The 25509-nt window shown below is 52.1% G+C and overlaps 1 protein-coding gene across 7 annotated transcripts in view; it reads left to right on the top strand.

The window, feature by feature from the left end:
• The window catches only part of NUP210 (nucleoporin 210), a 143049-nt gene that overhangs the window by 87775 nt on the left and 29765 nt on the right, over nucleotides 1-25509 (top strand). For 5 of the 7 annotated variants that reach the window (XR_013527513.1, XM_078351692.1, XM_002807606.5 and 2 more), the window contains 13 exons: nucleotides 2248-2440; nucleotides 2693-2799; nucleotides 4195-4299; nucleotides 4398-4499; nucleotides 13217-13345; nucleotides 14378-14505; nucleotides 14616-14751; nucleotides 16380-16442; nucleotides 16642-16821; nucleotides 18462-18542; nucleotides 19457-19588; nucleotides 20696-20854; nucleotides 23558-23649. Coding sequence is in view for 6 of the 7 variants with exons in the window: in XM_078351692.1 (XP_078207818.1) it covers nucleotides 2248-2440; nucleotides 2693-2799; nucleotides 4195-4299; nucleotides 4398-4499; nucleotides 13217-13345; nucleotides 14378-14505; nucleotides 14616-14751; nucleotides 16380-16442; nucleotides 16642-16821; nucleotides 18462-18542; nucleotides 19457-19588; nucleotides 20696-20854; nucleotides 23558-23649 (1607 nt within the window). In the remaining variant the exon portion in view is untranslated. The remainder of the gene's footprint in view (nucleotides 1-2247; nucleotides 2441-2692; nucleotides 2800-4194; nucleotides 4300-4397; nucleotides 4500-13216; nucleotides 13346-14377; nucleotides 14506-14615; nucleotides 14752-16379; nucleotides 16443-16641; nucleotides 16822-18461; nucleotides 18543-19456; nucleotides 19589-20695; nucleotides 20855-23557; nucleotides 23650-25509) is intronic. The other 2 variants (XM_078351693.1, XM_035273724.3) reach the window with 1 other exon arrangement.

Genomic DNA, 25509 nt, shown 5'->3' with positions numbered 1-25509 from the left:
GTAGGATCAAGGTAATTTTATCCTCTCCAACTTCAGAGGCCATGCAAGATGTGTTTCAGAGTAAACTATTGGTGAGGAGAGACACCAGAATGGAATGACTGATCAGAGTGACAAGGTGGAGCCAGGCTCAGCCTGACCCTGGCCCTCTGAGCAGGTCCTCCGGCTTATGGCTTGCTCACTGTGGGTGGGCACCAGTTGTATGGGACTTATTAGGGGTATGAATGGGGCCGCCCCCAGGTGAGACGCCAGGGATTGGCCACACTGGATCAGGGAGGTCCTTGGGATCTAAAATTGGACCAGCTGAGTTCCACCCCTAAACTTGTGTGACCTCAGACAAGTCATTTAACTTCCATAGACCTCAGCCTCCCTGTTTGTGACGTGGAGTTTATGTTGTTGCCTCAGATGGGCCAGTCAGCTTGCAAGTGTGCTTGGCAGGTGTCAGTGTTCGTCCCTGGAGGAACCTTGGTTTTCCAGCCAGGGTTGCATCTAGGGGAGCCATGGAGCACCTGGGATAGGCTCCTGCAGCCCCTGCCCACAATCCCAGCGCCTATATTATGAATAATGATGAGACCTTTGCATGCCTGCTGATGGTGGTGGCCTGCTCTTAGCAAGGCATGAATTAAGAATTTGTAGCCTGCTTGGATCAAGTGTTCTTTTGGGGCAAGAGAGCTAGAAGGAGTTGGGAGGGGCCCTCATGGTACAGGTGGAGTGTTTAGTGACTGTATCAGTCAGACAGGCTAGGCCTGGCCTGGCTGCCACAGCAAACAAGGCCACATCCCGTAGATTCACATGGAACAAGCTCATCTCTCACCCATGCTGCATGAGCCTTTCTGGTTGGCTGGGAGACCCTGCTTTGTTTCATTGTGATCTTCATCCCAAGACATGGACTGTGGAGCAGCCACCATGTTGATCGTGGCAGGTGCCATAGTAGAGAGAAAGGGAACGTGGAAGGTCAGGATCTTGCAGTGAAGCTTCCCACTAGTCCCATTTCACTGGCCAGAGCAAGTGCCTTGGTACTTTTAGCCAGAGGGTTAGAGAAGGGTAGTTCTTCCTGCGGGACCACCCCCCAACACCTACCCCCACCTTCCCACACCAAATAGAAAACTGGCCCTGTGTGTGAATGATGCTCATGGCCGTCCCCTTTCCTACCTGAATGTAGGAAGGCTCTCTAAAATGACCTTGCAGTCCCCATGTTTAAATCCACAGCCTCGAAGGTGGGCTCGGTTGTGCTTTGTGTGTCACAGCTGGAGAAACTGATGCTTGGGGAGTTCATAACTTGCCTGGACACTGAGAGGTGGAGCTGGGGCTCAGTCCTAGTTGTGGGGTCAGATACACTTGGCCTCTACTGTGTGGCCCTGCCCACATTGCCCCCATGCCATGTGGTCAGAGAAGGAAGGGATGGCCTGCAGGAATGAGGCTTGATTCAGCCCAGTTTCTAAGGTGAGAATCTGCTTGGGGTGTGAGAGATCAGGGCAGAGTGGTGGGAATCCAGGATTTGTACCTGCATCCTGGAGCTCCCATCCCAAATCTCCTTGGATGAGCTCTTTTTCCTATCTGGGCCTCAGTTTGTGCTGCTTTCACGTCGGGATGACCCCTCTCACTTCCCTGAGACATTTAAGGATCAGGCAAGAAATCCACTTTGAAAGGAGCTGTCCAAACCCAGTGGCTCTGGGATATCTTAGCTGTTGGAATCTGCATTCCTGTGAAACTACCAGTGGTACCATCTTAGAGGCACTGATATGTGCCTGGGTGGAGGATGGCAATCGTTTGGAAAGGTGAGGGCAGAGGAGAAGGAAAGCATCCTGCCCATGGTAGTAGGCCAGGGTAGGGGTTCCCAACTTCAGCACTCTTGACCCTTGGGGCCGGACAGTTCCTGTGGGGAGGCTGTCCCATGTATTGTAAGGTGTTTCAGCAGCATCATGGACTTCTCCCGACTAGATACCAGTGGCAACCCCCTGACCCATCTGTGGGGACAGTCAGAAATGCTTCCAGCATTGCCGAAGGCCCTGTGGTGGTTCTCATTTCCAGTTGAGAGCTGTGGTCTAGAACCAGAGGCCAGTTTGGACAGACCATGGGGGTACCTTAATGGTGGGTAGCAGTAGTGAGGATTGCTTTCTGGCTCATCCCTTTCCCTCACCAGCACCCCCAAGAGGCCATAGAGCAGCTGCTAGCCTCAGGGTGCACTGTGTGGTCAGTGTCTGCGTCCAATCCTGGATGTGGCTGAAGCATCTAACCTGTTTCCTGCAGGTCCCAGTCTCCAGCCACCGAAACCCCCTGCTTGACCTGGCTGCCTACGACCAGGAGGGCCGCCGGTTCGACAACTTCAGCTCTCTGAGCATCCAGTGGGAGTCCACCAGGCCACTGTTGGCCAGCATTGAGCCTGAACTGCCCATGCAGCTGGTGTCCCAGGATGATGAGAATGGCCAAAAGAAGCTGCACGGTGAGCTGAGTGCAAGCCCGATGGTCCAGGCAGAACAGAGACCAGCCAGGAAGCCTGCCAAGGCAGGCCAGTGCCTGTGGGAGCTTAATTATCTGCACTTAGGGCCTGTTAACTCTTACAGTCCACATAGTTTCAACACACTCGGTTGTCTGTTTTCAGATTCAAAACCGCAAATCAGAAGGAGGGAGGGGCTGCTTCAGGGGTGCTGATGGGACAGACATCCAACGGTGGTTTCCCTCTTCCTGGTCTCAGGTTTGCAGGCCATTTTGGTTCACGAGGCATCAGGAACCACAGCCATCACTGCCACCGCCACTGGCTACCAGGAGTCCCACCTCAGCACTGCCAGAACAAAGCAGCTGGTATCTCCCAGGGCCCAGTGGTGGGTGGGCCATGGGTAGCGGGGCAGGCCTCCTACTTCTTCTTAAACTCCACCAAGTGTCACAATGACTTGAGCCACTGTCTGCTCAACTGCTGCTCCCCGACCCCAGCCTCTTGGGAACCTCAGGAGAGGGACCAATAGGTACACTGGAGGTGGGAATGGGAAGGGCTTCTCAAGAATAGCCCTTCCTGGATGACAGCCACCTCATGGGAGGTATGGCCACGAGGAAACGTAGGTTTTGAATAAGGTGGAGGCAGCAGGTGCAGGCTAGAAGGGGAAGGTCGGGCTGGATTCCCAGGGTCCCTAAATGCCAGAATGAGGTGCTTCTATTGCCCTCCTGGGAGCAAGCTTTGGAAGAGTCTGGGGCCCTATGGGGCAGCACTGGGGAGGCCAGCCTAGAGGGAGGTGGTTGCTGAAGGGGCACACCTGTGCCTGTCTCTGATGGTTTAGTCCTCAATGGCACCAGGAATCTCTTGATTGGGAGTGGGGGAGCGTCATGGCTCCTGCCTGATGCCTGAACACCTCAACATGTTCCCCCAGGACTTTACACTTCCTTTCGTTGGCCTGACACCCCCACTTCACCCCCCATGGCTGAGTCACTCAGCTTCCTCCCCTTGCCATCTCTTCTCCCTGAGAGCTGCTCTCCCTTGCAGACAGCCTCCTTGTCCTTGTCACCCACACTGCACACCTTTCTATCATTAACTCACTCTTGGCTCTTGCATCCATGCATTGGAGTCACTTCTCCCTGTGGGCGATTACTGTACTCTGAGTGCCTGGCACAGGCACACCTGTGGCCCCAAGGAGGTGCTCAAACATGTGACCCTCTGGGGGCCTCAGATCTGGGTAGCTCCCTTGTGTGATATGTGGTGGGAAGCAGAGCTCAATGAGTCATGTGCCGCCCTAGGGGTTGAGGGCTGTACTTGTCGTCTTATGAGCCAGCCTTGGCCACTCTTCCAGGGGACCCTCCCCCACTGCCTGACCTGACTGGTGGCCTCCCCATCCCCCACCCCAGTGGTGGTGTCTACCACACGCTCCAAAGCTGGGCCTTTGCTGTGAGATCCTGAAAGGCAGGACGTGTGTGTGAGTTGCCCACCACTGAGGCCTGGGGGGGCTGGGATGATGTCTTCTAAGTGGGACTGCTGCCAACCCCCTCCTCAGTCTGGAGTGGAAGAGCTGGCAACTCACTGCACCTCAGGAGGCTGAAGGGAGGCCTCAAAGGGTCTGTGGCCTTTCCGCTGGGCGCAGGAGCACCAGGGGCATATCAGAGCATGTGGCTAGCAGCAAGGCCAGGCCCTGGGGCCTTTGGGCCTGCTCTTCCTGAGGGGCAGCCTGACCATGGCCTTCTGAATCTGATGGCCTTGCCCTTGCCCTTCAGCATGACCCTCTGGTGCCTGTGTCGGCCTCCATAGAGCTCATCTTGGTGGAGGATGTGAGGGTGAGCCCAGAAGAGGTGACCATCTACAACCACCCTGGTGTTCAGGTACAGCCCTTGCCCTGCCACCTTCCTGGAAGAGACCCACCGGGGACCCCTTGCCCTCCCACATATGGCCCAACTCTCCCTGCATCTGTCTCCTGCAGGCAGAGCTCCGTGTCAGAGAAGGCTCGGGTTACTTCTTCCTCAACACCAGCACTACAGATGTTGTCAAGGTGGCCTACCAGGAGGCCAGGGGTGTCGCCCTGGTAAGCTTGGGCCATTGGTCCCCACTGCTGGTTTTCATTCCTCATCTGGGTTGTTGTGATTAATCGATTTATTATTTTAAAAGCTGGCAGTTGGTTGGGTGCAATGGTTCACACTTGGAATTCCAGAACTTTGGGAGGTGGAGGCAGGAGGATCACTTGAGCCAAGGAGTTTAAGACCAGCCTGGGGGCCGGGTGCAGTGGCTCATGCCTGTAATCCCAGCACTTTGGGAGGCCGAGGCGGGTGAATCACGAGGTCAAGAGATCGAGACCATCCTGGTCAACATGGTGAAACCCTGTCTCTACTAAAAATACAAAAAATTAGCTGGGCATGGTGGTGCGTGCCTGTAATCCCAGCTACTCGGGATGCTGAGGCAGGAGAATTGCCTGAGCCCAGGAGGCGGAGGTTGCGGTGAGCTGAGATCGCGCCATTGCACTCCAGCCTGGGTAACAAGAGCGAAACTCCGTCTCAAAAACAAAACAAAAGACCAGCCTGGATACTATAGTGAAACCCCCATCTCTAAAAAAATAAATAAATAAAAATAAAAAAACTGGGGCTGTGTGCAGTGGCTCACACCTGTAATCCCAGCACTTTTGGGGGCCAAGGTGGGTGGACCATGAAGTCAGGAGTTCAAGACCAGCCTGGCCAATATGGTGAAACCCTGTCTCTACTAAAAATACAAAAATGAGTCAGGTGTGGTGGTGGGGGTCTGTAAGCCTAGCTACTCGGGAGGCTGAGGTAGGAGAATTGCTTGAACCTGGGAGGCAGAGGTTGCAGTGAGCTGGGATCCCACCATTGCACTCTAGCTGGGGCGGGGGTGGGGGCACAATGAGACTCCGACTTAAAAAACAAAAATTAGCTGAGCGAGGTAGCACAGGCCTGTGGTCCCAGCTACACAAGAACCTGAGGCAGGAGGATTGCTTGAGTCCAGGAGGTTGAGGGGTGCATTGAGCAGTGGTCATCCTCCAGCCTGGACAATAGACCTAAGTGAGAAACCTAGACCCTGTCTCTAAAAAAAAAAAAAAAAGCTGGCACTTAATCACATCAGCTATAATTAGCAAGGTCTTTGACTCTCTGACTCATTCTACAACTTTAGTCATTCTCATAAAAGCTTTGTGATTCTTATTCCATGTCCACAAACTATTAGTTACCGAATGGTTTCCTTTCAATCAGTCCTTTAATTAAAATTAAAATTAAAATATTATTCCACAAGGAGCACTATAACAGCCATAAAGAACATTGCTTTTAAAAGATGTCTCACCTTTTTCTATTTTCCTGTGTTTCTCTCTTGACCCTCTCCCTATTCTTGCAAGTATTGACTTAGCTGTGCTCATGACTGGAAGGATTCTTCTGCTTTTATTATGGTATTTTAAGTTTTTTGTTTTTCATGTTGCTAATGTAAGCAGAAGTCCATCTTCAAGTTTTTATTGATATTCTTTGTGATTATGACATTGTTACCAATCTTCCTTTACTCCCTTCATCATTTTTTGGAATGCTTTGCCTGGTGAATCTGATCTCTGGCAGCCCTTACAGACAGTTTCTGTCACTGCCTTTTTCCTGGAGTATGGGTCACATTTTCCTGTTTTGTTTTTTTTTTTAATGTCCTATAGTTGTTGGAAACTGGACATTTTAGGTAATGTACTATAGAAACTCTGGGTACTGATCCCCATCCCCACGCTGGAGCTTGCTTGTTATTGTTATTTTGCTTGTTTACTTCTTTAGTAACTGGCTGTGTTATTTTGTTGAAGACACACACACACACACACACACACACACACACACCCCTCCCTCTTTTCCCCAATAAGAAGTCTCTGATATTGCTCTTAGGGAACAATACCTTGGTATGTCGTTTGTCACTCTGGGGTGATTGTGGCCTTTGCAGGGCTTTTTCTGGACTGTCTTTCACTGACCACTCAACTGTCAGGCTCCACCAATGAGGCTGATTGCTCCATCATCTTCAGTAATTCCCTGGGGCACACATTCCTACACAACCCAGTCCAATCATATTTAGGATCCTTTGAAGGGACCCTTTCCCTAGATGTTTAAGGTTTGTTCTGACCCCAGGACAGCTCTTCCCAGCTGTCTCTGTTTCTGTTTCTCTCTGGCAGACTTGCCGGCTCAGTGTAGCCCACGCTGCCTGGGACTCTGGGCCTTTCAGGTGCATTTCAGCACAACCTCCACTGTTTTGGAGAGTGTGCTTAGGCTTGAACTTCTTCGAGCTGTGTTGCACGTGAAGTCAGTTCCTTCGGGAGTGACTCACACTTTCTGTTTTCTGCCTGCTGCTTTCCCAGGCAAACTCTGAGCCAGAGCTATGGAGCTGGTCACACTAGTGCATCTCTGTCTGGTGACACCTGTATGTTAGGAGCTGGGCGCTTGGTGAATGGGGCAACCGCCCCAGTGTTCCTCGGCTGGCCTCTCTCTGCATGGAACCCCACCCCATGAGCCAGGGAAGGGCTGCTGGACCCCAGTATTCTCACAGGTGCTGCACCCAAGGCAGAGCCTCCATCTTACAAATGGGGTTTGGGAGGAAGACAAGAGCCTCCACCTCTCAGCCCAGTTTCCTGGGATTCAGCGTCAGCAAGCAGTAGCTGGGGCATGATAAGAAAAGCTGACATACTGCCCCTCCTAGAGCTGGGGGTGAGGGAGCCCTGGAGTCTTGGAGGAACCAGTCTGGAGTAGAGCCACCCCTCGCTGGGGTTGAGGAGTCAGGGAGGATGGGCATCTTATTTCAGACACCGCAGGCCCTTGTCGTTCTTCCCAGGCATTAGTGGGTTTTCTTGGATAAACACTTCTTCATTTGCTGGGTGCCCTGGGAATCATCCCAGAGATTCTAAACGGCTGTGTATGTGTTTCATGGGGAGGTCTGTGGCCTCCTTACACTGTCCTGCAGAACTGGCACCTCCAGATGGTTTTTGATGTGTAGGGGTGTGGGCCTGTGAGGCAAGAGCTTCTGATTTTCAAGAGAAAATAGTTTTTGTGTGAAACATCCCTTGTTTAAAAAGTTTTTTTTTTTTTTGAGACGGAGTTTTGCTCTTACTACCCAGGCTGGAGTGCAATGGCGCGATCTCGGCTCACCGCAACCTCCGCCTCCTGGGTTCAGGCAATTCTCCTGCCTCAGCCTCCTGAGTAGCTGGGATTACAGGCACACACCACCGTGCCCAGCTAATTTTTTGTATTTTTAGTAGAGACAGGGTTTCACCATGTTGACCAGGATGGTCTCGATCTCTTGACCTCGTGATTCACCCGCCTCGGCCTCCCAAAGTGCTGGGGTTACAGGCGTGAGCCACTGCACCTGGCCGTTTAAAAAGTTTTTAAGTTCAGTTTTGTTGTTTGGTGTTTGGGATGTTTTTGAAAACCTTCCTTCAGTGTTTGACCTTGGTCTCCAGCTGTCTTGTAGAGAAGACATTTTCTCAGCCCTGTCCCTCAGGGAGGGGGAGGGAGTCCCGCTGTTCCTGTTCTTCTCAGAGGCAGACCCTTGGATGGCAGGATGCCCTCAGCACCTGGGAACAGGCATGTGGTTGGAGGACCTGGAGGAGGCGAGGAGCCTGAGACCACAGGCAGTGTCCCCTAAGCATTCTTATCCCCTCATAGAAGAAAGAATAATTCCCCAGCTCTTCTTCCAGCCATGCCAGTGAGGAGAACCTCACATCTTAACTCTGGCTGCTTGACATATGCCTTGTTTTATTTGCTTTTCGATATTAATAAAAACTTCCTCATTACCAAGAAAGTTAGGGAAAATGTGTACAGTGCCAGTGAAACCGGGACACCTACTCATTCACATTTACCTTGCACCTATCACGTTTTGCAAGCCTTGAGGGTAGACTTGTGAGTTCCTAGAGGTCAGTGATGGACTAGGCTGTCTCTAAGTAGTGAGCTCCCTGTCTTTGGAGGCATTTGAGCAGAAGCTGGGATGCTTGTCTTAAAGACTTAAGGTGGGATTCCAGCATGGGAGTCAAGTCATCCCAGGAGACCTTTAAACCCCTGTTGAATCCTAAAATGCTGCGATTCTAAGAGTGCCTCTGCAGTTCTGTTTTACAGGTGGCCACAGGAGAGCTCTGGCACTCTCTCTGGATTGTAGACTGGCCCCTGGGCTAGTTGAGTGGCACAGAGTGCCAATTGCAGGCAGGATCTGGGACGAGTCTCCCTTATGGCAAGCAGCAGCCCATACAGCAGGCCTTGTGAACTTCTCTGATCCAGAAGTTTCCTTACATGGAGGTGGCCTGCCCACTGGGGTCTTCACCTCCCTTCATTTTGGGCTTATGCCAAAGATCCTCGCAACTCCAAGTGGAAATTAGGCTCTGGTTCCTCTGGTCTCTTCAGAAGCATGGGGGAGGAATTTTCCAGGGAGCACTGATGTCAGCAGCACGTCCTGGTTGCTTCAGCAACGGTTGCAGGCGGCTGTTTCCGAGGGATGGTTGTGGTTGTGGCTTTTTCCAGCTGCTGAGCAGCAGCACAGAGACAGACAAGCCCTCAGCACTCCCCAGTTAGCTCACAGAAAGGGTTTCTTTCCTTCTTATTGATACACATTTGAAACATAAGGATGGCTTGCGGGCATGTGTGGCTTCGGAGTATCTCTGGTGGGCTCTCTGGGGCTCACACAGCCCCAAAATGCTCTATTAGGGTCTTATTTTATTTTCTGCTGGTTTGCACATAGGCATGTTTATTCTATATAAACCTAGATTTCCTTCTTCTCAACAATTCTTTACGTTTCAAACAAGTCCTCCAGGCAGAACCCATGAGATGACCAAAGCAGGGGAAGGAACCTGCTAGGCGCTTTACACGTTTCATTAACTCGTGCATTCAGTGATGCTGGAGTGCCTGTCATGTGCCAGGTGCTGTGCTGTGCTGGGTGATGCCGATTCAGGAGGGAATGAAGTGGGGTTGGAGGTGGCTCCTATGAGCTGCGGCTGTGTCTCTCCATCTCCTGGGTCCTGTGAGCCACAGTTGTGTCTCTCCATCTCCTGGGTCCTTTGAGGTGCAGCCAGTCATGGAGCCATTGTTCAGGTGAGGACACATATCTGGAATGAGGGGGGAGTGGGTGGCAGCTGTGGTGTCTGAAGTCAGCTGCATCCTCTGTTTCCCTGAGACTGATCTGTGGACACTGGTACATGTCCCCAGCCCTCGCTCTTGGGAAGGTCACAGGGCTGATTGGGTCCCTGTGTGAAGTGTCATCCAGCGCCCAGGCCAGGGCCACACTACCTGTGATTTTCGTGTGAGCTTAGGTCCTCCCTGCTGGCCTTGAGGGTGAGTAATCAGGGGCACACTCACATGGCACATTCTGGCCCATCACGTGACATTGACAAGCAGCCTCCAGGAAATGGAAGCTGATGGCTCCGGTGATGTTCAGAAATAGCTGCAGGGTCCCTTCTCCCCTGCAGTCACCACCTGTCAGGGACAAGACTAAAATGTGATCAGGGCTCCAGGAAGTGGGGGCCGAGATGATGCAGGCAGAGCCGTGGGGCCTGGCAAGCTCTGAGGTATGTGACAGTTTCAGCCCCCACGTGCGCAGAGCTGCCTCTGGCTGCACTCAGCATCTTAATGAGCAATGACGCATTTGTCATCTCTGACTTGATGACAGGACTTTCCCCTTGGCTCGGTGTTTCACGATGTTCTCAAGTGGCACCTTCAACACTTAGAAATTAGAATTCATTTTGGGCATTAACCACCACCTCCTTCTCCTTGCAAACGTTCTCCTGTGTGTCAATCAGGAAGCAGGTTTATCCAGAATGCACGGAGAAGCTGTATGGTGTGAGCTGCATGCACGGTGCAGTTAGGAGTGGGTGCAGGTCCCACTTTGCCACCAGCTAGCAGCCAAGTGCCCTCCATTAACCAGGCCTGGTGGGTGCCCCCTTACAGCATTGCTATGGAGTGCATTTAGCTATTGCACCAGCCTGAGGGGCAGGCCAGGCTTTGAGATGATGGCCAGATGTCCATCCCTTGGGAAATCGAGTGGAAGAGCAATTGATTTCCCTACTGCCATTTTATGTCTTTGTTTAAAATGTGCAAGATGGTTCTTCTGAAGAAGAAAAAGAGAAAAAGCCCTTCTCTGCATTGCCCTGTGTTTCCCTTCATGGGGCTCTGCAGTTGGAGTACCGTGGAATTTCTTCACATTGTGGAGGACCTGCCCACTCCTGACAGCAGTAACTTTTGTAGGAATTTCAGGTTGGAGCCTTAAATTGGGTCCTCAAAGAAAGTTCTCATTACTCTCTGTAATTTTTCATTGAGTTTTCTTTGAGAGAAATGTAATAACCTGGGGAGAATCAGCCCCAGCAAAACCAGAGACCTGATGGCTCCTGGACCCCTCTCCTCAGCCCATATTGACACCAGGCTCATGTGGCGATGTCTTGAGTCACAAAGCTATTGTTTTGGAGTATAAGCATGACATCCATTCTGGGATCTTTATTAATCTACTATAATTGTGTGGAATAACCCAGGCATGCTTTTGTCTGTATTAATGTACTCATTACATGGGTGGTGTATGCAGCTCAGGCCAGCTTATTGATCTTCCATGCCCCCAGCCAGCCATGGGCCTCGGCCTTTCTCAGCTTGGCCTTTGCTTTTGTCCACTCTCTGCCTCCCCAGCCCCTAGTTCCATTCTGGCTCTAGGAGACATCCAGCCCCATTCCCCTGGGAAGTGGAGAGTTGGGGGAGGACCCTAAACTGGGAGTTGAGGTATCTGGTTCTGTCCCCAGCTCTGCTTTTTCAAAACCACATCCCAGTCTCATCATCTGGGCCTCAGTTTCCTCATTTGCACATTTAAGAGGTTGGACCAGAATCAACACTTTCCAAATAAGTGAAGATTCATGAGGTTTGCGGCAGTTTTCAAATTTTCCAAGTCTTATCAAAGCTGGTTTTACTCTGTAAAGCTGAACAGGCTGGAGCACCAGATTCCATTACCTTATCTAGAATTACTTAGAGCAGCGGCCCTGGATCTTCATCCATTCAAGACGTGCATAGGGAGCTAGGCTGTACCAGATGTGGGACTGAGTCCCAAGGGTATGTGAGTGCTGGGAACAGCCTGGAGGGGAAGACCAAGTGCACTGTGGAGCCATCAACACTTATGGCACATAGTAAGTCCAGCCGCCGGGATAAGGGAGCAGAGGCACTGGAGGAGCTGACCTGGATGAGGGAAGACTGTTCTGAGGAAGGACCCTGGATCTGTGCCTGAAGGATGACTTGGAGCCAGCAGGTGGAGGCTGGGGAAAGAGTCCAGGTCTTTAAGGTGGGCTGTGAGGCCCGGAGGCAGGCAGGCAGCAGCTAGCTGGCTGTGTGAGTAGGAGAGAAGGCCCCCATGGCTGGAGCATAAGCATAAGGGTGGAGGAGTGTGATGTGCATGGAATCTGGAGCAGAGGCAGGGGCCTGGCCATGCCAGGCTTTACAGGGCATACTAAGGCTTTGGGCTCACTCTCAGAGCACTGGACAGCTGTTGAAGGGTTTTCACCTGGGTGTGATATGATCCTGTTTGGTTGTCTCCTTTGGGTCAGAAACATTATTATTATTTTTATTATATTTTTTGGTAGGTTCTTAATATTGAAACTCTAGCTTTGCAAACCCTGAAGTGCTTACTTTAAAACCCCTTGCTCCCCACCCTGTGAATATGAGACCACAAAGAGCAAGCAACAAAGCCAGTTAGAGGAGTGGGGCAACCAGGTAGACTCAGCCACCAGCTCCATGGCCTGTCCCTGGCTGCCCAGCTCCAGGACCCCCCCAGGGGGAAATACACGCCTAAGCAGCAAGACAGTCTGTGTGAAGTCCATCATCAACGGACACCGTACATGTGTGAATGCCCATCTTTTGCAGTATGAAAGAGTGATTGTGATGTACTTTCTTGGAGAGAGAGTCTTGAAGGTAGAATTCTTAAAAGCAGGTAGAGAGAAAAGGATTAAAAAGTGGGCTCTTGCCTTGAGCCCAGAAGTTGTAGTGAGCTGTGATCCCATCACTGCACTCCAGCCTTGGGGACAGAGTGAGACCTTGTCTCTAAAAATAATAAAATAAATAAATGTTAAAAGAGTCTTTGGCAGTGAAAAGGCTGGAAAACACTAGCTCTGATTTGTTCATTCATACACAATGCCTTGGCAGTCACTGCTTTACACAGAGCTGGGGCTGTGAGGAGACACGAAGATGAGCGAGATGCACGATTTGTACAGAGCTCACGCTGAGGTGGCTTTGTGGGCCACTCCCAGCCCCTACAGTTCAGTCCGTCTGTTTCGGACTTCCTGTGCAAGCTGCTAATGGGAAGCATCTGCCTCGTTTCTGCCAGCTCCTGACATGTGGTTTCACAAGGGCTGCAGCAACAAATGGCCAGCTCGGGATGTGGTGTCCTGGGACTGCATCCTCACTCTGCCCTCAAGTTGCTGCACCTCCCAAAGTTGCTTATTGCCCCCTTTGGAGCAGCTTCCATTTTCTTTTCTTTGTAAAATATGCAAAGTGGAGATCAATGCTCTGTGAGATCCAGCCCGGCATTAACGTGTTACATCCCAAGCCCATCCCCTGGCCAGCAGTGGGGCTCATGCCTAGAGGTTGGAAAGGTACTATTTGGGGGTATAATTTCCCTTGTCCACTGCTTCCCAGTGCTAGCCTGGTGGGCTCTGCCACTGGCATCCCATGAGGTAATAGGCTGGTGCTGAGGGCAAGGCACTGCTCACGGACCTGAGAAGAGGAGGGCCCTGCAGCCACATAACCCAGCACCCGCCCCTCTACCCCTGCCCCAATCTTGCAGGTGCACCCTTTGCTCCCGGGCTCATCCACCATCATGATCCATGACTTGTGCCTTGTCTTCCCGGCCCCAGCCAAGGCTGTCGTTTACGTGTCAGACATTCAGGAGCTGTACATCCGTGTGGTTGACAAGGTCAGTGGAAGCTTCATGATGGGTACCCCTCAGCTGACCTGCAGGAACTGGGAGCGAGGTGGCTATGGGAGGAATGTTCCCCATGACTGTTGCTTTTGCTCCTAGGGTCTGCATCCCTCCCCCTGTAAGCTTGCAGAACTGTCTCCCATCTCCTTTGCTCCCTGTGGAGGGTACAGAGTCCTTTCAATAAAGGACTTCATCCCAGGTGACATCCCCATTCGGCTGCTTGAAGTTGCCTCTAAATTAGCCATGACCTGAGAATTCATGTCTTCTGGCTGGTGTAGGTTATTAGCCAGTCAGGCACATGCCTTGCTGAGCATGGATTTTCTTCCCAGAATATAGGTTTTGGGTTTTTGGGTTTCCGTGGCAAGTGAGTACAACTGTGCCAAGTGCCATTGCAAAAAGACAAGGAAGAGATCTCTGTTTATCTTTCACACCAATAGGGAATTTTTATTACTCCAGATGTCTGAGGTGACTGAAGCTAGGCTTCCATAGGGTTGTGGTCAGGTTCCTGAGTGGATAGAAGGGCTGGTAATTAAAATGGGAGTGTTCATGTAGCTTAGGCACCTTAAGAAGCTAATATGCTCTACCCTGCCTCACAAACTCCTCCTATAATCTTATTTCCACTGCTGTTTGCTAATTATCTGTTTCTTTGCTGTATATTTCTGACTCCCATTTCCTAAGGTTCTTACTGTGTTAAACACTACCAGGTGTGAGCTGTTCAATTAGTGAGCCTTTATTGAGGTTCCACTGGATGCCGCTATTCTAAGCAGTGTCTTATCTTCCTAATTAGTATATTCATTATTTAAGAGTAGGGAGTGGAATTTATACCTCTAAGTATCCCCAAGTTTCCCCTCATCAATTTTCATTTGCTGACTGGCTGATAGTCCAGAGGTCAAACTGGGTGACTCTCCTGATTCCCAGGTCTGTGGGGTGAGGTTGGTGATGCTATCTCAGAAAGTCCTGGGGCACCATAGGTAGTAGGATTGGTCTTTTGGAGGCCACCCTTGAACCTCTGTCCCCATGATGCAGGTGGAGATTGGGAAATCAGTGAAGGCGTACATCCGTGTGCTGGACTTGCACAGGAAGCCTTTCCTGACCAAATACTTCCCCTTTATGGACCTGAAGCTCCGAGCAGCCTCCCCGATCATCACATTGGTGTGAGTCCTCCTGGGGGTCAGAGGAAGGCACCTCAGAGTCTGCTGACCCCAACTGCAGCTTTTCCCACGGGTTGGTGTCAGAGAATTCCCAGCCCTTCCCTCTGTTTCAGGGCCCTCGATGAAGCCCTTGACAACTATACTGCCACATTTCTTGTCCACGGTGTGGCCATTGGCCAGACCAGTTTAACCGCAAGTGTGACCGATAAAGCCGGACAGAGAATCACCTCAGCCCCACAACAGATTGAAGTAAGACGGGTTCTTCCCACACCACATGGGATCCACTCAGTGCTGGGGGTTGGGGGTGTCTGTATAATGATAGGCTGGGAATTATTGTCACAGTTCAGAAAGCTGCTATGGAGAAGCCATATAAAAGTCTGTGTCCAGCAATGTTCTCTCATCAAAAGGTAGCTGTCACTAGCTCCAGGATCTTGGAGGCAGCAAAGCAGAACCAGAGGGAGCGGGGGCTAAGTGACTTTACTTTTTTATGTGACATGAGGGGACTGTGTGGCTCAGAGAAGGGCTATGCCTCATCACATGGCAAGGGGACATATCAGGACCATTCCCAGAAAGCACTGACTGGGCGGAAGCTTAGATAGATGCTGGCTCATGTGTGGAAGAACTCCTTAACCATTGGCTCTGAGCCTTAGAACAGGGGCTCCGAGGGCAGTGGGCGCCTATCATGGGGGCTCTGCGAGCAGAGGTGTCATAAAGGGAACTCCTGAAGTAGGTGATTCCTGGATGAGGGGAGCTCTGAGGTCCCCGCACTGGCTTTGTATGTGGTATGCGGCTGTCTTGGGGTGTTAGGTTATGACAGGAGCCCCACTGCAACCACAGGCTACAGCAGTTGTGACCCAGGCATCGTTCCAAGTCTATTCACAGAAGCAACATTAAATCAGCCCTGCAAGCATCCTCCCTGTGTCTGGGCCATATGGGGGCTGGTGAGCGTCATTAATCTGTGATTCAAGCAGGTGGTGCCATCTATGTCTCTTGATGGATATATATCTTTCTTCTCCTGGTGATGAAAAATTCGTTCCTTTTTTTTTTTCTTTTCTTTTTTTTTTTTTTTTTTGGAGACAGTTTCACTCTTGTTGCCCAGGTTGGAGTACAGTGATGCAATCTTGGCTCACTGCAACCTCTGCCTCCTGGGTTCAAGAGATTCCCCTGCCTTAGCCTCCCAAGTGGCTGAGATTACAGGCACCTGCCACCATGCCCAGCTAATTTTTTTGTATTTTTAGTAAAGATGGGATTTCACTGTGTTTCTGTCCATCAGTAGCACAGCTGCAGAGACTGATACTCCCAACAAGTAGCACCCTGGCCAACCCTGCACTCACTCACCTACTCCTGCCAGGTGTGCACTTGTAGAGGTTGCAGGAGGAGCAGGTGGGGGCTTCGCCTGCTCCACAGAGTGGCACTGGCGTCTCTGGTCTCCTCCCATGCTAATCCGGAGGGCATGCTAGGATGCAGACAGTGGGGCCACCTCTGGCTCCGTAGGCCAGGTGGCTGGAGGGTATGCATTGCTAATGTCTCCCCGGGTGCTGCTGACATTGCTGGTCAGTGACCACACACTGAGAACCCCCACTCTGAGGGGATGGTTCAGCTGCCTTCCCTCCAAGCTTGTGGGGTTTAGCTTCTAGGGAAAGTGAAGCACAGTCACAAACAGCAAAACAAACCCCAGAGAACCAGGGAGCCTTGACCAGTGGCTGGGAGACAGCCCCCAGCATTGGCCCAGAACCCTGGGCCCTACTGGTCACTGCTCACAGAGGAGTGGATGTCCATGCCCCAGGTTTTTCTCTCATGAAACATGTAGCATGTGAGTTATGCTTGGCGCTGGGAGCTTGGGGCACAGCAGTCCTTTCTCTCCTGTCTCCCCACAGGTCTTTCCCCCGTTCAGGCTGATGCCCAGGAAGGTGACACTGCTTATCGGGGCTACAATGCAGGTAAGATCCAAGAGGCCATGTCCTGCTCCAGCCCCAGTGCAGGCCACCACCTGGTTCCAGGCACACCGCCTCTGGCCCTGCACGCAGTGACTGGGAGAAGGCAGAAGCTGCCTGCACTGGGGCCCTGGCTCTCCTAGTGGGAGATGTGGGCTGCCTGGCATGACGGGCACTGATGTGTCTCTGTTCGCTTCCTGCCTAGGTCACTTCCGAGGGAGGCCCCCAGCCTCAGTCCAACATCCTTTTCTCCATCAGCAATGAGAGCGTTGCGCTGGTGAGTGCTGCCGGGCTGGTACGAGGCCTCGCTGTCGGGAATGGCACTGTATCAGGGCTCGTGCAGGCAGTGGATGCAGAGACTGGCAAGGTGGTCATCATCTCTCAGGTAACAGAAGTGCTATTGGAGACTGGCACTATCCAAACCCCCTGGGACGGCCAGCTCTGGTGATGGGCCCACTGCTTCCCCAGACAGCTATGCCTGGGACAGAAGCCTCTTTACTGTGTTTGGATTCTACCTCTGAGGACCACCCCTCTCTAAGGGTGCTGCTTCTGCCTCCTGGGTGTGCAGTCCCTGCCAAGGACCCTGATGCAGGACAGCCCTGCTGATATGGGAGCACCCAGACCCCCAGAGGTTGCTGTTCTCCAGGCTGAGTCTTCTAGCCCTTCCCACTGCTCCTTTCGGTACAGGGTTTTCAGCAACCTGAGTTCAGAGCCTATAAACACAGCACCCTGGGAGCTGGGGAGTGTACCGCCCTAGAGGGGATTCAGGGAAGTCCTCATTCTCAGAGACTGACTTTGATCCATCATTGAATTCACTGATTTACTCCTTTTCCCAGTGTGTCAATTCTGAAGACAAAGAGAAAGCTTAGGGATGTTAAAATTTATCCTGGGATGGGGCAGGGTTCAGATAGGCTTCCTGGAGCATCACATTCAGGACCACAGGAGGCCTTCTGTTTTTTTTCTCTACAAAGGATTGTGGCCTCAGGAACTGGCTGATATATCTCCTCCCGAGGGTGTAGGTGAAGGACAGCTGGCTAGAAATTCAACCAGAGGGGCCCTGCTTATTCCTTGTCTTTGTGGTCTAACCTTGCTGGGTGGGCACCCTTCCCTCTAGGTTCCCCCTCTGGCAGGTTGAGGAGGTACTGGGGAAAGGCCCTGGTGGTCCCTGGCAGGTAGAGGGGCTGCACCACCAGCCCTATCTGAAAGGCATCTTCTTTAGCCCAGGCAGGCTGGGGTGTCATCTAGGGCCCCCTTGTCCATGTCCGGAATGTGACTCTGGTCAGTTGCTTCCAGTTCCATCTGTCCAATCCAGGTCACACAACAAGCACCCCAAGGCCACAGGGTAGGCCAGGACTAACAGGAGGAGATGGAACAGAAGAATGAGTGAAAGGAGGGGAATGAGTGCTTATCAAGAACCTACTATGTGCCAGGCATTAGCCCAAGTCACGAAGCTCACAAGGTGGGCTCAGCATGAGCACATGTCAAAGGGCCTAAGGGTTTTAATAGCCTCAGTTCAGCGTGACTCAGCAGCACTAGGAAGAAGCCAGGAAAGTTAGTCTTTGGCCAGATTAATAGGAGTGTGGAGTTCAGAATGAAGGATGTTGTAAGGTCTGATCAGACTCTACAGGGCTCCTGCATTTGTCCCTGTACCCAGCTCTAGAGATAGGCAAGCTGGATTTGGGGTTGGGAGGGTCTGGAGACCTGTTGCTTGGGGGCCACCAGGCCTAAGGAAGAGCAGGCACCAGTCCCTGGCCCCAGGTCTGCAGTGCTCACCTGAAACAGCTGGATCAGATGGGGCAGCAGCCTCAGGGGACCGGGCTAGGACTGGCTGGCCCATGTGGGGTGAGACGGCCACAAAGCCAGGCCTCCCTGGGCAGAGGAGCATGGTGCTAGGCATCCCGAGGGGCCTCCTTACCACGGACTCTGAGCCACAGCCTCGTTCCCTAGAGGATTCCCTTCCTGAAACCTCTGGGGCTAGCACAGCATCCCCGTGCCCTGTACCTGAGCACCATGCTCTTTCCCCAGGACCTCGTGCAGGTGGAGGTGCTGCTGCTACAGGCAGTGAGGATCCGCGCCCCCATCACGCGGATGAGGACGGGCACTCAGGTTAGGGGGACCTTCTGGGGTCTGAATCCTGGTTCCCAAAGAGCCATTGCCGGAATAGAGCGCTTCTCCACCTCCTCCATTTGCTTGGCCTGGGTATCTAGGGGTGCTATGCCTGTTTCCCACCTGTCCCCGTCCAGGGAGACACCCTTTGTTGCTCTATGGCAGTCACTGATGAAGGCCTGCTTCCTGCTAGCCTGTCACCTTCCCACATCTCCAATAGCACCAGGCTCCTAAGAGGAGCACAGTGACTATGGCACTTAGTCCACTCTGTGCTGTCTCGGACATTAATCCGTTTGGTGTTCATAGCAGCCCTGGGAGGCTGGTGTCAGAACCATCCTCTTGACATGTCACAGATGAACAATTGAACACACAGCAAGCTTAAGACCTGTGCCCAGGGCCACACAGCTAGGAAGTAGTGGCACTGGGAGTGGACTGGGCAGCCTGGCACAGTACCTGCTGTGGCCTTTTGCTGTCTTGGTTCCCCCTGTGCCCTCAGGCCAACTCAGCAAATAAGAGACTGAAGGAGCTAGGCACTCCACCCATGTGTGCCTTGTGAGCAGGGACCCCAGCTTGATTAGGAGAGAGGGTCCTGGAGGAACCAGCAGTGTGAGGCAGTATGAGCTGTACTGCTGGGGAACCCCCAGCCTCCTAGAGCTCCAGGGACTCCTTCCAGAAATGAGCCTCGGCCATGCGGAGGCGCAGCCCGCTGCAGGGGAGGGCCACATGGGGAAAACAGTCCCGCCTCTGCTTTGCTCATTTGGTATATCATCCAAACTCCCGAACCTGTGCCGTACCAGTCTCTGGTTGGGGAAGAATTGGGTACATCTCCCACTGGTTGAAGGAGGCAGCAGAGCTTCTGGGGACATTCCCAGTCCTGGGACCCACTAGTCACCAGGCCTGACTTCTCCTCCTAGATGCCTGTCTATGTCACCGGCATCACCAACCACCAGAACCCTTTCTCCTTTGGCAATGCCGTGCCAGGCCTGACCTTCCACTGGTCTGTCACCAAGAGGGATGTCCTGGACCTCCGAGGGCGGCACCATGAGGTAGGTAACCACCTGCCCAGAGCCCACCTCCCACCCCATCCCAGACCAGCACCCCGAGGGGCAGGGAGGGTTCCCACCATATTGTCTCAGAGTAAGTCCCCGCCCTCACACCCATAGAGGCCCTCCCACTTTCTGCCCTCTCCCGAGGCTCATCGGGATTCCCTTGTCCCAAGCGCTAACCACGCAGATGGGGTGAGTAGGTAGCTCTCCTAACAGAAGCGGCAGTGTAGGGAAGTGACACAAGTCCTGGGAGATCAGCGTCTGCAGCTTCTGACCATTTTCTGAGATTATGCCTTGCAGCCCTCGGTTTCTCCTGGTTTATCCCAAACTCCCCTTCCCTTAGCCCAGCGAGGGGCCTTGGCTTCTCCTGAGATGTCAGAGCTGGAAGGTGCCATGGAGAACCTACTAAGTCCTTTTTTGTGTTAACTGAGGCCAGAAACAGGAAGGGACTTGTGCAGGGTTGCCCAGCAAGCCAGTGGGGAAATGGGACTGGGCACTCCACTCCAGGCTCAAAGCCAGGTGGGCCTTGGGCACACAGGACCCAAGCAGAGGGTGGCTTGAAAGGTTACTTCCAGTCTGATCCAGGGACAGTGGGGATGGAGGCATGAAAAGAGGGTACCCAAAGCTCATCTAGTATAGGATGAATGCCTCCCCACCCTATCCAGTGGGAACAAGGTCCTGTCCCTGGTGGCTGGGGGGCTCCCCTAGATTGCACCCACGAAACACAGGTAATGAGACTTATTAACAGATATCCCAAAATGGAGCAGTCTGCAGGGACATGCTGCAAAACCCAGCATAACTCTAGGTGATCTACACGGACTGAAGGCTGAGGGACATCCTGTCATGAAGATCCCTGGCTTATATGGGTGGCTGGCCTAGTGTTTTTCAGACACATCTGTGCACATTATGCGATGCAGGCAGGGCAGAGCCCATGTGCCCATGCTGGTGAAGCCAGGTCTGCACAGCTCTGGGGTCAGCAAACCCAACCCAGGCATGAAGGCAGGGCCTTTGAGAACAGGGGGGTCTGGGGCTGCTGTCCAGCTCTACCTTTTTGAGGACACAGGGACCCGGGCCTCACCCCTGAAAACGTGTTTGATGTCTTCCCAGGCGTTGATCCGACTCCCATCACAGTACAACTTTGCCATGAACGTGCTTGGCCGGGTAAAAGGCCGGACCGGGCTGAGGGTAGTGGTCAAGGCTGTGGACCCCACCTCAGGGCAGCTGTATGGCCTGGCCAGAGAACTCTCAGATGAGATCCAAGTCCAGGTAGGAGGCAGGTGGACAGGCAACAGGGCAGGGGGAGAGGAAGTGGGCAGGGGCTGAGGGAGGCCTGAGAAGCTCTCAGTCTGTGGGGGTGACAGTGGCCCATCGCAGTGGGGTGATGGTCCGGGTGTGACTGGTGCTGTGGGAGCCCAGAGCTGGGTCCAAGTGAAGGCTTCACAGAGGAATGATGTTTCAGGATTGGAGAGGCTGGCAAAGGCCTGGAGGTGGGAACTCACTTGATATGTGACAAAAAGAGCAAAGAATTCTGAGCTTGGGCTCACTGTGTCTGAGTGGCAATTAATTTAATTATCTGTATTTATTTAACATGCATAGAGCACCCAACAGGCTGGGTGCTCTTGCATGCTTTTCAGTATTGCCACCTCTGGCCCTCAGTTGAAGCCTGTGGGGTAGGGGCTGCCACCTGCTGATGATACCCTTGAGGCAGGGAGGGTCAAGGTCATGGTGAGTGAGGGATGGTCTCAAGAGGCCTGGGGAAACAGGCCTGTCTGCATTTGGAAAACAGCCTCAGAGAGGGAGGGGCCTTATTCAGAGCCATGGGGTCAGGACTGAGTCCAGTGGCTCTTCTGCCTGGGGTATAGCCCTGGGTCTGTGTCCAGCTGTCCCTGCTACTTACAGGATGGGCCCTGGGTGAGTTCCTGCCCCTCTGGGCCCCTCTGCAAGGTGGGAACTTAGCAAGTTGGCTCTGAAGAGCATTTTTGTCTTCAAGTGCTTCTTTCTGCTCCTTTGGACTTCAGTTGCCCCCTGGGTCCTCCTAAGCTGTAAAGTAAAACAAAAAATATCCCCCACATGTCCTGAGATAAGAAACTATCTTTGCCTCAAGAAGAAATAAACTATGTCTAACTCAAGAACGTGCCTGATCGGGGAAAAGAAGCAAATTTTTCAAGAAAGAAATACCCACAAAAAACAAAAACCCACCTATTTGCCAACCCCTCACCCCTGCCTGCACACACACATTATACATGCACACACATACATGAAGACATGCATACATATACATATATACAGACACACAGATACACACAACATCCCTACACTCACCAAATACATGTTTTTCTTTGTTAAAAGGAAGTAAGTTCTGGAGCCTATCATGGAATTAAAGTCAGGGCTTTGCAGCTTCTAAATTCTGTGACCTCATTTGGGTCACTTGACAGCTCTGTGCCTCTGTTTTCCTATCTGACAGCAAGTGGAGTTTGAGTAAATCAGAAACTAGGAAATCTGGATCCAGCCTACACATGTGTTTTATTTGGCTCATTCAGGCCTTTGAGACAGCTTTTACTTGCTGTCATGTAAAGATAGGAAGATTCTACGTAAAAATATGAGATGTGGCATGTCCTAAAGATACGGTGTCTGCCCCAGCAAAATCAGCAGACGATGAGAAGCAACCTCGACTATGTTATAGATACGCTCTCCAGTTTGCCGCAGGCCCCACCACTCCCTGTTGTTTCTCACCATTCGGGAAGTGCTGTCCCACCCAGCACCTCATATGGACTCCTCAACTCTCAAGACAGGCATGGAGAGGGTGTTAGTTGTGACCATGTTACACACAAGGAAATCTAGGCTTATGTGGACAGAGCACAGAGGAGCTAGGAGGAACGGAATCAGGGCCAGTTTCATTTGGAGACTCACCCATCAGATCCAATGATACCGGCCATAGGCCCAGGGCTCAGGCCCGAGGCGCAACTAGCTGATTTGCTCAGAGGCCAGTGGGGAGCTTGGTACAGCTTCACCGGCCAGTGAGTGACTGCCCCTGGGTCAGGCTGGGAGGCCTCGGAGGCAACAGCCCCAAGGGGCCTTAGAGAGGGGACTTATACAGGTGGTGGACACATCTGAAGTCTTGCAGAGAAGAGGTCTGGAGTTCCCAGGTAGGTGTTGAGGCCATGGTCTTGGGAAGCCACCAGGGCCTCAGAACGCCTGGGCTTCCCAGGATCAGATCTGAGCCGACATCAAGAGGTTGATCATCTGCTAGACTGAGCTCCTCGCCAGGCCCCTACATGTGTCTGTGTGGATCCTGCAAGAACGTAGCCAGAGGGGCCTGAGAGGTGGAACAGTGGGTGTTCTGAGTCGGTGGCAGTGAGGAACAAGATGTCTCTGTGAGAGGAAGGAGCAGTTAGGTGGCTCCTTGCCCAGGCTCAGTCCTGGCAGAGTTATCCTGAGCAAGACCCCAGCACTGGAGTTGTGCATGCTACCCCTCTGAGCTCACGTCCTGGCAGGTAAAGTTCTCTCTCACTGGACACAGAGGGAGAGGCCTGTGTTTCCAGGCTCCTTGAAGGAGCTTCCATTAGGTTGCATGAATGTGAGCCTGCCTGCCTTTGGCCTCTTTTTTTTTTTTTTTTTTTTTGATGAGATAGGGTCTCGCTCTGTCACTCAGGCTGGAGTGCAAGCCTTAGCCTCCCAAGTAGCTAGGACTACAGTTGCACGCTACCATCCCTGGCTGACTCTTAAAATTATTTTGTAGAGATTGGGGATTTGCTGTGTAGCCTAGGCTGAGCTGCTGCACCCGGCTACACCTTTGGCCTCTTAAAGGTCAGCCCTTCCCATCATGTCACCAGTGCCCTGACAGGCAAGAAAGCTGCTTTTCTCATCTCTGCTCCCCTCCTCAGCTCTTGCTGATAGGATAGAAGCAGACACCTGGCCTGGAGGTGACTCCAGTGCCCCATCAGAAGTGAAACTTGCCCTCTCTTGCAGGTGTTTGAGAAGCTGCAGCTGCTCAACCCTGAAATAGAAGCAGAACAAATATTAATGTCGCCCAACTCATATATAAAGCTGCAGACAAACAGGTACGTGACTCAGCTCTTGTTTCCAGCAAAGCTATGAAGCTGTGCTTGCATCTGACAGCCTATGTGTCAGCACTGTCAGGAGCCATGGGTGTTTTCAGGGAGGTTTTCTCGTGCTGTGCTTTGAATGGGTGAGGCCTCTGCCTGTTCCTTCTCTTCTCTGTGGAGCTCCTCTGCTTCTTAAAATCACTTCTCATCATAAGACTCCTTTTCCTCCCTGTAGCCTAGAAACATTTTCATGCTAGCTACTAAAATTCAATTTTTAAAAGGGAAAAAAGCACCAGCTTAGAAGTGTTGTGTTTCAGATGCCTCTGTGTTTTCAAGACTTGCCACTCAGGGTGTAGCCCATGAGCCAGAAGCATCAGCATCACTGGAAGGAGGAGATACAGCTCTCAGGCTCCACCCCAGACCTGCCCAGGGAGAGAGAAGCTGCACTCTAAGGAGATCCCCAGATGACGGAGCCACATTAGTAACACTTGGGAAGAGCTGTTTAAAGCCTGTCTGCAAACATAATTTCTACCTTTGATTCCAAGGGGATGCCTTTTTTTTTTTCAATCACAGTCTTGCTCTGTTGCCCAGGCTGGAGTGCAGTGGCATGATCTCGGCTCACTGCAACCTCCACCTCCTGGGTTCAAGCAATTCTCCTGCCTCAGCCTCCCAAGTAGCTGGGACTATAAGCACCTGCCACCATGCCCAGCTAATTTTCGTATTTTTTTTTAGTAGAGATGGGGTTCACTATGTTGGCCAGGCTGGTCTCAAACTCCTGACCTCTCGATCCACCCTCCTTAGCCTCCCAAAGTGCTGGGATTACAGGCGTGAGCCACTGTGCCTGGCCCCAGGGATGCCTTTCTTAACAGTGGCTTGCATTTGAACAGCAGTTGCCAAGCTGGAGACTCCATGGGCCACAGGACACTTATGTGTTCCATGAAACACATTCATGTTTTCATTCAGCCAAAAGTAACAAAGTGCCAGACTCCATGCTGGGCTCCAGGAACACAGATATGGGTGACATAGGGTGCTCCGGCGGAGGGTAGCAGGAGAAGGCTATTACAGAGCAAGGTGTAATATTCAAGCCAGAGGCCAAAGAAGGGTGCTTGCCATGGGGATTTAGGGGAGGCATGTCCCAGATAGAGATGCTTGGGCTGGAGGACTTGAAGGATGAATAAGAGTTCCCCAGGTTAAGAGGAAGGGGTTGGAGGGGGAAGAATGTTTAGGCAAAGGCAATAACATTTGCTCCTAGTCATCTGTAGGGCTGGGGAAGAGAGAGATGATGGGGACTAGTGCTGGGAGCTGGAGGCCTTTCCTTCCTGTGTTTCTTTATGATATTAATGAATATGTAAAAGAGTATGAGATACGGTGTAATGCACTTCCTACCTAGTGCATAGTATCAGTAGTGTGCTCACCGTTTTCTTAGTAGGTAGCCTATTTTTATCCTGTTAACCGTCCTTAGAAATAGGAGAGGACATGATCATTGTGCACCTTTCACCATGGAGGAAGTCAAGACCGAGAGAAGAAGGGACATAATGTGCACACAGCTGCTGGCAGGACATGTCAGGACTGGCTCTGGATTCTATCATGCTGAAAGCCCCATCCTCTCCACTATGCCAGGCTGCCTTGCTTCAGTAAATTGAGAACAGCTTGCTGCAGAAATCATCTTTTACAGTAACTATGCCATAGAGCTGATGAAAGAAACTGCCCTTACAGTCTCTCCCTCCCTGCTGGCCGACCCACGGCAGGTGCTGCTCTGGGCAGAGTGAGAAGCCACACTTTGCTCAGAACCATTGGATTTCTGAATTAGTTTTCTGTGGGTGACTGATGAAGCAGCAGACAACTGACAGCACGTGGTCCTAAGGGCCACGGGGC

Source organism: Callithrix jacchus, chromosome 15 (assembly GCF_049354715.1).
Source record: "Callithrix jacchus isolate 240 chromosome 15, calJac240_pri, whole genome shotgun sequence".
Lineage (NCBI taxonomy): Eukaryota > Metazoa > Chordata > Mammalia > Primates > Cebidae > Callithrix > Callithrix jacchus.
The sequence above is the reverse complement of the archived record's forward strand: the minus strand, read 5'-3'. Positions and strand labels throughout refer to the sequence as shown.